Below are 12,572 nucleotides of genomic sequence, written 5' to 3' on the forward strand. Positions count from 1 at the left end.
TATCTTGGAATGTTGTTTCCGGTTGTATTTAATTCTCGGACATCGTCCCTTGAAAATCATGCACAAAATAAACATATAGCCGGGAAAAAATGTTTCTAAGAAACATGTTTCGAGTTTCTGGAACTGGCGATCCATGGGATGTAATTTTATTTGCAACGTTCCTCAGGGCTAAATAAAACATAGATTAGATTTATAAAAATCTCTGATTGATTACGTTTTAGAATAATAAAAACAACAAGGTCGGACCGTTGTTCTCTATCGGTATATGTATAATATGCATCTACATAAATTAGAAATGAACTAGACAGAACAACAGACGGCTAAAGACCCTTTATTAGCTTTGAGACTAAACTTTTGCTACCTGTGGTTATCAAACAAAATAAGGGTCAGCTACTCATAATTATTTAAAATAGCAATTCTCCATTCACGTGACGTGAAGATAGGAAAAGTCGCGATCGTGTTTGGCTGGCCATTAAGCTTTTTCAAGAGTAATTATCGTTTTCTAGGAAAGAGCTTAATAGGCCAGAACAAGTCAGTAACTTGTTCTGACCTATTCGAGCCTGACGGACTGATAAGTCGTCAGTGGTGTATTAGTAGTAGTCAATTGGCTGTTTACAAGCGAGTGATTTGAAACGAATTTTGCGCCGATCCGAAACTTGCGAGTTGACTCCAACTATGGCAACTTCATCTTCGATTCCATTGTCGTCGAGCGACTCTGGTTCAGGATCTGTATTCGACACCTCGGAAGAAAAGACAAACGGCACTAGATTGGCAAGATTACTCATCGATGGAGGAACTCACGTTTTAAGAAAGTTTTTAGATTCTGTTTATCCTGAGCCAAAATTACTTGCTAAAGGGTTGAACAAGAACTCTGTAAAGTTTCAACATCTTAAGTCAAAACGCGTGATATCGAACCATCAGTGGGAAAAGTTATTTCCGCCTTCAGGTTTACCGCCGCACTCAAAGCAGTTTGATATAACACTTTTACATTTGTTGATTAGAGAAATCTGTTATCTACCTGCGCCACTAACGGGCTGGCATAAAATGCCTGCTGATGATGACCAAAGCTTGGAGGCAAACTTCGCCAGAATCAAATGCTTCCGAAATGAGCTATGTCACAGTGTTTCAACAGGCATTCCTAATGAGGAGTTCGAAGACAAATGGAATACAATAGCTTCGTCTTTAGAGGCGATTAAAATTGGCGTCTACCGAAAGAAAATTCAGGCTCTCAAGAATGATTCGATTGACCATGAAACCCACAAAAAGGTGGAGGAAGAAGTCGCGAAGTGGCAACAATTTCAAGAGCTAGAAGATATTAAGCCAATTTCTCAACTTGACAGCTATTTTCCCGATATTCAAGAGCCTATGTTTGGTCGTTCACAAGAATTACAGGAGGTCGTAGAAATTATTGAAGGCGGAACATTTTCTGTAGTGCTGATAACCGGGGGTCCAGGATTTGGTAAAACTACTCTGGCCAAAGCAGTTGCTCATGAACTTGCAAAATCCGATGACATGAGAAAAGTATTGTTTTGCCGTTTACTTTCAAAGAAAACGTTCAATGAAGTGGCCATTGAGATGATTCACTCCTGTGGAAAGAGCTATGCACAGCCTCCCGAATATCCGGACCAATGGCTTAAGGACTGGAGCAGACAGATCCAAATGCAAGTCACTTTTGTTCTCGATAATGCAGATGATATCCTGGAACCAAAACAAAGATCTTCCTTCTTAGACATCTTGCGAGAGATGACGCAATTATCGAAGAAAAAGCTGACATTTGTGATCACTTCTAGGGAACAGTTCAAAGTACGAGATCTGCTGTTGAAGGAGGTCGTGTTATCCTCGTTATCGACGGGTCAGGCGAAGGAGGTCCTAACCTCTCGCGTGAGCGATGAAGAAATTGGCAAAAATCTTTCCAGAACCGAGGAAATAGTAAAGCTGTGTGGCCGTGTTCCTTTGGCTCTTTGTATTGTCGGATCACTTCTTTCAGACTACACTGAGGAAAGGCTTGTTAATGACCTTGAGAAGGAACCCATGAAGCTGCTGGATGATGGAAATGAGTCGATTGAAAGAGTCACGGCAAAACGTCTGTCGATCTTTTGTCTCAAGATAAGCAGGATTCCTTGGTCCTAATGTCAATTTTCCCGGGATCATTTGATAGCGATGCTGCCGTGGCTGTGATATCACGAGCTTGCTCAGAATCTGGGACCCTACCAGTTTACGTTCTGCGCTGCTTAAAGAGCAACTCTCTTGTTGAACAACTAAGTCCCCGCAGATATCAGCTGCACCCTCTAATTCGCGCCTTTGGAAAGAAGATTGGCCAAGCCAATGATCCACAAATCTTTGTTGGGGTAGAGAAACAGGCCTGTGCTCACTTCATTTCTCTCCTTGCTCAGAACGCAAAGATATTCTGGAGCAAGGACCAATGCAAAAAAGCTATTGACTTGTTCAGTAAAGACAGACATAATTTTGAGCACTTCCTCCAAGTGTACGCCAAAGCAGCGGAAATCCGCGATGAAGAGACCCTTGACAATTGCAAAGAGTTCCAACACGATTTTCTCCAGAATTGCTTGTATTTGGAGAAGTGTCTTTCACCGTCAACTTATACTGACTTTTTGGAAGCGTCATTGTCCTACACTAACTCAAAAATTGAACCAGTGCGTGCTGCAGAACTCTTATGTCTTCGAGGACAAGAGAAAAGAAAAGTAGGAGACAAGGAAAATGACTACCGGGTGGACATGGAAGTTGCATATAACCTGTACTCTGAGAACAGTGGTAAATTCGAGACAAACACAATGTCAGCAGTCTTCTTGCTTAATAGTTATGCAGACTCTCTTTCCAAAAGAGGAGACCCTGCTAACAATACAAGAGTGGAAGAGATCAATGGAAATGCTCTGGAGCTCAGCGAATCTCTGGAGAGGAGCCACCCAGAAAGGGCAGAAGCTCTTTTACTTGCTGGTCGATTTGCAAAGCGAAGACGTGAGTGGCCTGAGGCAGAAAGCAGGTTACAAGAGGCACTGGAGCTATTTCAGAATATCCTCGGGACACATTTGAGTACAGTTCACGCCTTGAAGGAAATGGCGGACTTTTATTTCTCTGACCCGACTGAGAATGAGTTGGAAAAAGCTCTCACGTATTACAAGAAGGCGCTCGAGATGATGAAACAGTTAGGAATGGAAAACAACAAAGCGATCATCATGATTTTGACCAACTATGGACTTTGTCTTGAAAGACAGAAAGGAAACTTTCAGGAAGCTGAGGAAGGAATAAAATACCTCGAACGAGCTTATTTTGTAGCTGAGAGAGAGTTGCAACCTGATCACATGTGGAAAGTAAGGATCAAGGCTCACATAGCCTTACTGTATGAGAAGAACGGAAAGAAAGAAGATGCCATAGCATCAATGCAAGAAGCCCTTGAAATGTGTTACAGACTTAACAAGCGAGTTAAGTGCCTGGGAAATAAGCATAAGAATGACGTAATTTCCTTTTTAAAACGTCATAAAGAATATTTTCCCCAAAGCAAATTCCCGCGTTAAAGTTTACCGTGGGTATGTTTAAAACTGTCCCTGATTTACCTTAAAGATCGGTGAGATGGAGAAGTTACTAAACTAAACTATTCAGTGCCGTAACTTTTTTGCTGTGAGTCCCCAGACGAGCACCACAATAATGCGTGTGATGGCGGTGGTTCCTTGGGATCCCTGCGTTGTATAATGCTGAATCAATCTCGATTTCAGACGGTCAAACTGTCTCAGGGGATATATTAAAAAATACGAAATTAGTTACCTTTTATTATTACGCGCCTTTGCCGTCCAGGGCATGTAATCGCGACGCATCTTTAATCGTGAGTAAAGTTCATGAAAATTCCGACGTCTGGCTCAGTTTAGTCCGTCTGAATGATCGCGGTCCAACACGTTCTATCCGCCTACTTTAGACGAATAGAATGTCTGAAGATCGTCTCCGGGGCAAAGATCGATCTTCACATGCGACGAAATTTGTATGATGATCTATAAGTAGCCTCGTTCGGGAGAAAATTTATTACTGATCTGATTATCAGAGTTTGGTTCGTCTCATAAAAAGTGATGATGTGCCTTCACAGGGAGGCCAACATCTTAAAACCCCACATTGGGTTTCTTTAGTTACGGGTTCCTGGTTACTAGTATCAATTTGCTGACGCACCCAAAAGTGGAGCTTTGAAGGTTTCACTGAAAAAAAAAGGAAAATTGACATGGCCGACAAATGCTTCATTGGGGTGGTCAGGTTTAGTATTGTGTGAGCTACATATTATTTGCTCTTGCTAATTTTTTTAACATTCAGCCGTTATTGAACAAATATAGCCGCTATAGGTATAAACAGGAGCCAATGATAATGATATTATTATTATTATTATTATTACATTTCGATAGAGCGCACACTCACTAGCTGTTCGTGGCTCTTTACAACAATATTTGAAAAAAAATAATAATATAACTCATACTTAATTAGACATATCGCCCTTTGCTTGTAACCTTCTTTAGCATGTCATTTGAGAGCGTCACTATTTTGCTCTTTTTTCCCGTTAACACTGTACCTTACTGGTAACACTAGAGATGTAAAACAAAAAAACTAAATATTGCCTTTTTCTTCGTATTTATTTACTGAAAATATCCTGCGGAAAACGCCGGAAAATGACTGATCAATTCCCTAGGGAAACTCCTCCTGAAAAACTCCTTGGGCCAAATATTTAAACGAAGTCTAACTTAAGTCCTGGTTTAACGAATCTTGGAGCCTCCAGATCTCTTCTTTGGTGGGTTGTTTTAAGAAGATAAATGCGTTTCTAATCTTCTCCATATGCTTTCATAAAATTGTTCACAATAAATGATGTATAGATAAACTCGTTGGGCAAATTGAAAATGACTTAGAACGCGGTTTTGAAACACTGGATAAACTACATTTAAATATTTGGCCCCTTGGGCTCCTCGTGGTCACTGTTTAAACGCCTTTTGTACGGGAAAATGTAAAACAAAAAAGTTGAGGCAACAATTTAGCTGAATTTTCTATGCACGTGAATTGAACCGAAATCCAGAATTGTCACATATGTTCTTACAAAAATCATAAACTGTTTGGGATGTGCGAATGTTCTTTATCGACTTTATCGGCTCAGTCTGTGTCTGAGGAAGGGAGATAACATATCTCGAGGTGGAAAACCGTATAGAGAAGACCATAGCCGAAGAAATGTAGCGACCTGTGGGGAATACATTTAATGCACGTTTTGAAAATTTACATATGAACTTTAAAATCTTCGGAAGACAGCCTTTAATAGAACCTGCAGTTTTAGCGCTGCGGTTCACATTTTTATGCTCTCTTTCAGTATCAAGAACCCAATCTTTGAGAAAAGAAAAGGTTTAAACCTTTTTTACTAACTTTAAATATGTGACTTTATTCATTTGAATATTTTTAATAACGTATTAGCAGCACGAGTATTTCTGATAAGTTTCCTATTCGTTACTGCTGTGGCTATATGGCCGTTAACTGGTCAAGGTTTTCAAACTACTAAATGGCCGGCAGTTCTATATTCTCAGTAAACTTCACAAAATCGAAAGATTCCAGCTAATCTAAACTATCATATGTCGATTTAGAAAAGTCAAGAGATCCTGAAATGCTTTACAGATCTAAAGTCTAGTGTTTGGTTTGCGCTGGGCTCAGAGGAGGAAATCATTTTTTGTGACACTTAGAAATTTTTTCAGCTCGACTGCCGGTCAAGGTTTTCTAAACACTAAATGGCCGGCAGTTCTATATTCTCAGTAAATTTCACAAAATCGAAAAATTCCAGCTAATCTAAACTATAACATGTCGTGATCCTTATCAAACCAGCCGGTTTTGTGGGATTTCTATATCATATTTTTGTTGGTCGCGAGTCTTTGGATGTTCGTTACTGTTTCCTGTCCAAAGCGTTAACGTGGCGTGACAGGCACGATAAAAACAGATAAAAACCTGGCCTGACTGGGTGTGACGATAGTAACCTCTGTGAGTCGCGGAAAAAGAGATGTCAGGACACTTTTATCTTATGGCTGTTTTTTTTTTCGATTTTGTGAAATCTGCATGAGATGTTCAATCATGCAATGCGATTTTCAAAAGTTTTAAGATACCGCTTTTATTCAGGATTTAGTTACAGTACAAGAATTAGTTGTTTTATGATATTTATGCCAAAATTAATTTGATAAAACCATGTACCTCATTCGAAGATGGTCCCAACCGCACATCCATAATTTGAATATGTAAAATTCAAGCCATTTCGGGTAAACAAATTGGCTCTTGTGTTTCTACCCCTGTCTAAAATTTGAAATATCTCGTTTCCTTCACAAAATGATTAATAAACTTATATCATATTTTTTTCACGAAATAGCAAACTATCATCGAGACGAAAATCGGAGGCGTATTTTTTTTGTTGAACATGGTAAAATCCTTATTTTTTGACAGATGCGGGTGAGGTTTCAATACGGTAGTGATAGATTTTCTCTCAATATTTTCTTTGTGTGGGTTGATAATCGAGCATTATTTTACCAAACTGTTCTTTTTAAACTTTCATTTTGAGACATGGACAAATTGAGGGATATCTGGTCGTAAAGAGTCGATTTTAAAGAAAAATAAAATATGAAACAAGCACAGAACAGAAGTCACTCGTGGATATCGGTCAAGCTTTGTATTTGTTTCCTCGGAGGTCCGCTCAATGTCTTGAAAAGTAAAGTCATCGCCGATGTTGTCACTTTTCAAACCCTCAGTTCTTACCTGAAACGAATTTTGTTGAGATTATCGTGAAAAAAATAACCATGACTGCTAAGACTGCCACGCACTCTAAATACATTGATATGATCGTAAGTGCGATAAAAGCACTGAGTAATACAAGCGGCTCATCTCGACAAGCCATCAACAAGTACATTGTACAGGAGTACAAACTCACGGAGAACAATCACCATAGTGCGTTAAAACAGGGGTTTTGCTAAAAGCAGGCCCGCGGCCCAGCGGCCCACGGCCCACGGCCCGCGACGGCCCCGCAGCCCCGCGGCCCGGTGGCCCAGTCCTGATTTTCCCGTTTTTTTGTCCAGCGGTAAATCCACGCGCATACAATGGACGACGGTGAGTTTGAATTCGTTTACCATTTAATCATTTGAATCCTTGTTTCTGTTTGTTGCATGTTGTTCAGATAAAAACGTTTTCATTCTCTGTTCATTCGTCTCTTTACAGAAACCGATAGCACAATAGAAGACTTTCATTATAGAACGATGTAAGTTATTTTCAAACCATACTTTGAAAGTGAAAATATCATAAGTAATGAGATATGTGAACTGCGAATCGTTCTCTATACAGAGACATGTCGGTCTGTTTACAGGAACCCCACCCCAAAAGAAGAGCAGGGCAGAGTTTTTCAAACTGTAGTTTGAAAATAACTTAGATCGTTTGAGAATGGACTTCCTCTCTATCGGGCTCTGTAAACAGACGAATAAACAGAGAATGACAACGTTTTTCACTTAGCAACATGCAACGAAAGAAAGGGTCGAATGGGATTGAAATTATTATTAAAATGGTAAACGAATTCAAACTCACCGTCGTCCATTTTGCACGCCCAAACCCGATGCAGATCTGTGCATGTGCGTGGATTTACCGCTGGACAAAAAGACTGTGGAAAATCAGGACTGGGCCTCCGGGCCGCGGGGCCGTCGCGGGCCGATGGGCCTTCGGGCCGCCGGGCCGCTGGGCCGTCGCGGGCCGTGGGCCGCGGGCCGCTGGGCCGCGGGCCTGCCTTTAGCAAAACCCGTTAAAACAGGCGCTCAGAGAGCGGGGATCTGGACCGAACGGTCCGCTTGTTCACAACAAGGGAAAAGGTGCAGCCGGTTCTTTCAAGGTTAAACCAGCTCCAGCGAAGCCTGCTAAAACGGTTGCCAAGAAAGCACCGGCGAAGAAAAGCGCGCGCAAGAAAGGACCTGCCAAGAAGAAGGCCCCTGCTGCCAAGGGAAAAGCAAAGCCCGCGAAACCTGCTGCCCCGGCTGCACCGCCTAAGGAAACAACAGCGCCAGTGGAAGCACCGGCGGCTAAAAAACCCGCCAAACCAAGTAATGCTAAAGTCACTAAGAAGAGTGGAAAGAAGTCCAAAGCTGCGTCCCGGAAAAAGCCCAAAGTCATGAAAGCGAAGAAATTGGCAAAGAAAGCCGCTTCTAAAAAGTAAAGTGAACTCAGGTCAATCACGTCAGAAGAGTGTTGATTTTTCAAACTGTTATGAGACTGTTCGAATCTTTGTGGTTTTACACTGTACATTCTTGATAATTTTACCAACGTTTTAGGTTTGTCCTGCTGTTGAAATACTAGCCTGCGAGCAAACTCTCTGGGGGGGGGCTATAAGGCCCTTCCCCCCCTCCCTCTTCCCCACTCCAACCTCACAGCAGCCTAAAGAGCTTGCTAGAGGATATTGACTGAATTGCCAATTTAAAATTGACGTAGATCCAAAACCCGTGAATATGAGGAAGGTACTAATCACGAAAGCAGCCGTCTCAACAGGTACCGTTTCAACCTTTTACTGTTTAGAGAATAAGATTGTTAGTTTAAATATTGTCTGTAAAATAGAAAGAAACAGCCTGAGAGTGTCATTTGTAAAATCTGAAAATAAGTTGTAAGAAAATGACGTGTATAGAATGTACATAAACTTGTAGCTTTTCAATATTGTTTCACAAAGAACAATAGAAACTTAACCCTAAGTTCAAACACAAAACCAGAAAGATTCTATGATAAATCAGAAAGTACGAGAGAATTCGTCATCAAAGCTGGCCTCGCGGTATGCAATCAACAATCGATGAAATCGATAATCATTCGATTAAAATCGGTGCCAATTTAATAATCGAATGATATCGGAAACCGGTTGACGAAGATTCTGACATTCACATGCACATGGTCGACTTTCACCGAATCGGACTACAAACTGATATTTATATCGGTTGTTTTCGAATCCATTCATACGGGTTCATACTGCGACTATCATTAGCGATCCATAAATACGCTGTAAGATCTTTATCAAAATAGATAGTATTCGTAGAATGAAAGGTTTAGTATCTAACGAGAAACTGTGGTGTTGCGTTAGAAGGGGAGCGAAGCTCCAAGCAGGTAGATTGGCCACCGTAAGGCGATTGAGAAACAGTTGACCAGCCTAGTATCAGGATTTGGAGAAGTAAGGAGCGAAAAGGGGAAACAGCGAAGGTCCCCTCCCCTCCCCTCCCCTCTTCCCTAATCCCTAACGAAGGCCTGATACTCAGCTGGCTATCAGTTGACAAAACCAAATTGTTGAGTCCGCGGAGGCTCCTGCTGAAAGGAAAGTTAATGAATTTGTTTCCATTTGCACATCTCCTATTATACACCTTATCTGCCCCCCAAACGTTTGCATAACCACTGGGTATTACAGTCGTCCCAAGAGAAATTGAAGATAAAAAGCTTATACAAAATATTTGGGTGCCAACAAGGTGTATCATGGGAGATGTGCAATTGGCGAATGGAAATTCAAATTGATGTCGAACTACTAACGCGCCAATGTCTGTGACATAATAAGCCTTTGTCTGAAAGGTTGCTGTCTCTTTACCATAAGGATTAAAGGATTTGTTGACTGTTGATCTGTTCAGCATTTATCTTCTGTCGCGTCTTGACATTGAAATTCGTTATATCGAGGTAGATTTTACGTTTGGGCTTCCAGATTATGTTCGCTATATCGAAGAATTCGTTATATCGAGGTTCGTTATATCGAGGTTCTATTCCATGCATTTTACTATAACTTTGGCTGGGACATAGGATATCGTTCGTTATATCGAGGACTTCGTTCAATAGAGGTTCGTTAAATCGAGGTTCCACTGTATCAGTTACCGTATTTCCTCGAATAATAGCCGTCCCTCGATTAATCGCCACCCTCGAATAATCGCCCCCCTAGAAGGAATATTTAACATAATCGCCTCCCTTGGATAATCGCCAATGCTGCGTTCTGATTGGTTGAGCTACTACTAGGCTATATGTTATAGCCCACTAGTAGCGAAAAGCGCGGGTTTTGAAAACCAACACAATGGCGGCTGAATCGCGCTTTGCTTGCTAAAGTTGTTTTGTCTCGATATTTTTGAACAACTAGTTGAATTTTACTAAAACAATTATTCCTCTCCTCCTCATAGCTTCTTTGTATATGTTCAGCACTGGAAAAATGTGCAAGTTTAGTAGAACCTTATACAACAGACAGTTAATTCAGTTCGCGCGTATTCCTGCTGAATTCGCTGTCCGTTTTATAAGATATCAAAATCGCGTGAAAGTAATTACATTGTCCATAGCTGCTTAGCACCTGTTTTTAACATCTCCTTACAGTCTCAGTACAATGTTTAGAACTGTGCACAGCATGCATTTTATCTCAGTATCACTGGGATAAAGCGTTTCATTTGTGAGGAAAATTTCACTTTCTCATCAAAACAATCACTGACTGAATCAGACTCGGAGTAGTTTACTTAAATTTAGTGTTCAGTACAGCAAACGGGGTTATGTTCTGTGAAATTTATGTGCAGTCTGCAGCCCACATCACCACGATCAATGATTTATTCATTTATTTTATTTTCAAGTTTTTTTTTTAACCGATCCTCGATCCCCTATTCTCCATCACCAATCCTCGATTCTCGATCCTGATTTTCCAGTAAACCCAGAAGTTTTGCTCATTATGATTATTGTTTTTTTCGACCACTGAAGTAATCACTTGTTCAAAAGTAATCAACGCTTTCAAGCAATAGAATTCGTGGACCGACCCGTTCCGAAAAAGCTCGATATGGGATTTCTATTCTATGGACATGAAGTGCTGTAAGTAGAGTGCGTGATAGTCTGGTACAAAGGTGCCCGTATAAACACATCCGTGTTACATACGTATTTAACGCACGTAAATTTAAATCACGTAAATAAATAAAAGTAGAGGCAAGATATTAAGTGTTGAACCATAAGTGACGTTGAGCGAGTGTCTACTTTCACGCTTACGTGCGACCCTTCATACATTGCCTCTATTTTATTTGCGAACGTAAATTTTACGCACGTTCGCACGTAAAAATTACGCGCCAGCGGAAATCAACCCTTAGACAGGTAACTGAAGTTGCTTCCAGTAGTAAATTCTTGATATCTCAAGTAGCCTGCAGTGCAGGCGTTTTCTTCGGACGCGCAAATGTTTTTGCTCGCGAAAGCGCCATGTTGAAACCGCAGAGAGGAGGAAAAGGGGCGAGTCTCCCCTTTCCTTCTTTCGCCTTTTCACCTATGTACCCTTAGGGTTACTATTTCTACTCTCCCCAATCTTCCACTGTCATAAAATCAAAGATGGCGGCTACAACAATGCAAACACGAACAAGGTTTCGCCCACCTAAAATACGCCTGCACTACAGGCTATATCTCAAGTATTTATAAAATGTAACACGACTTCACATCTTAACAACCGCAAAAATCTGTCAATTAAATACGTACAACAAAGTGAATCTATTTAACCGTAGAGTTCCAGTAATGGCGACAATATTCTGAGAAACGTAAGGCCTTATCACACCACAAAACAAGATTTCTCCGCTATAGTATTTTCTCATCCTATTTGGGGATATTTCATAACTATAACAAAATTGTCAAATCTGATTGGCTATCAACTGCCCTGATTTCAGCCTTTATACTACTACATGAAAAATTACTGCAATTTGATTGGCTTAAAGCAGTGGTATTTCAGCTTAATTTGAAATACCTACATGTGAAAATTACAAACCTTTTGCGGGTAGCAGTATAAACAAATAATAGCATGATTTTTACGTGATATTTGGCACAAATACCACTCGTGATATTTCAAAATTGTCTCAAATTTCACTCGCCTAACGGCTCGTGAAATTACGTATAACAATTTCGAAATATCACTCGTGTTATTTATGCCAAATATCACTACAAATCATGCTATTACCTATACTAATACGCGTGCATGTCGTGCATAATTACACGATAATCAAGGGCCTCGATTCGGGGAAAATTACATCATTGCCAAACTCATTTGCGTCATTTCAGTGATCGCCTAAAATATCCTGCATGCTCATCACGAGACTTAATTGCATACAATGAAAGTCGTCATGATTCTTATCCCTAGTTTCCACCGTCTCCGCCAGGAAAGCGTGGCCTACAAACTAGGTCCCACCGACAAAAAAATAAAAGAAAGAAACGCCTGTATTTTTAGAGTATCGCTCTGCTAGAGCAAGCTCGACTACAAATAACTGAAACAAGTCCACAGGACACTCAATCGAGGAAATGTGGTATACATAAGGATGCCATGTTCCACCACTCAAGTTCAAAAGTTGATCACTGCCAACCTTTGCCCACGTTGATGACGTATTTATAGAAGGCAGAAACTTGTTTCCGTGTACGTTATTCGATATGGCAGTTGTTACGTAAACAGCTTTAAACGGTTTTCTTGGAATGACTTGTTTTCACTGATTTAATTCTCGGTAATTTTCCGCGGAAAATTCATGCACAAAAAAAAACATAAGGACGCAAAAAAGGCTTCCGAGAAACATGCGTCGAGTTTCCTG

The 12,572-nt window shown here is 40.6% G+C and overlaps 1 protein-coding gene and 1 pseudogene across 1 annotated transcript; both read left to right on the forward strand.

The window, feature by feature from the left end:
* The first annotated feature begins 611 nt into the window (after positions 1-611).
* On the forward strand, positions 612-4,616 carry LOC140941252 (uncharacterized; annotated as a pseudogene).
* A 2,187-nt stretch (positions 4,617-6,803) lies between these two features.
* Positions 6,804-8,355, forward strand: LOC140941149 (histone H1-delta-like). Its single transcript, XM_073390120.1, has 2 exons — positions 6,804-6,958; positions 7,789-8,355. The coding sequence occupies exons 1-2, from the start codon at positions 6,804-6,806 to the stop codon at positions 8,195-8,197; spliced, it is 564 nt and encodes a 187-aa protein (XP_073246221.1). The 3' UTR covers positions 8,198-8,355.
* The last annotated feature ends 4,217 nt before the right edge of the window (positions 8,356-12,572 follow it).

This window comes from Porites lutea, chromosome 6, assembly GCF_958299795.1.
Source record: "Porites lutea chromosome 6, jaPorLute2.1, whole genome shotgun sequence".
Classification (NCBI taxonomy): Eukaryota; Metazoa; Cnidaria; class Anthozoa; order Scleractinia; family Poritidae; genus Porites; species Porites lutea.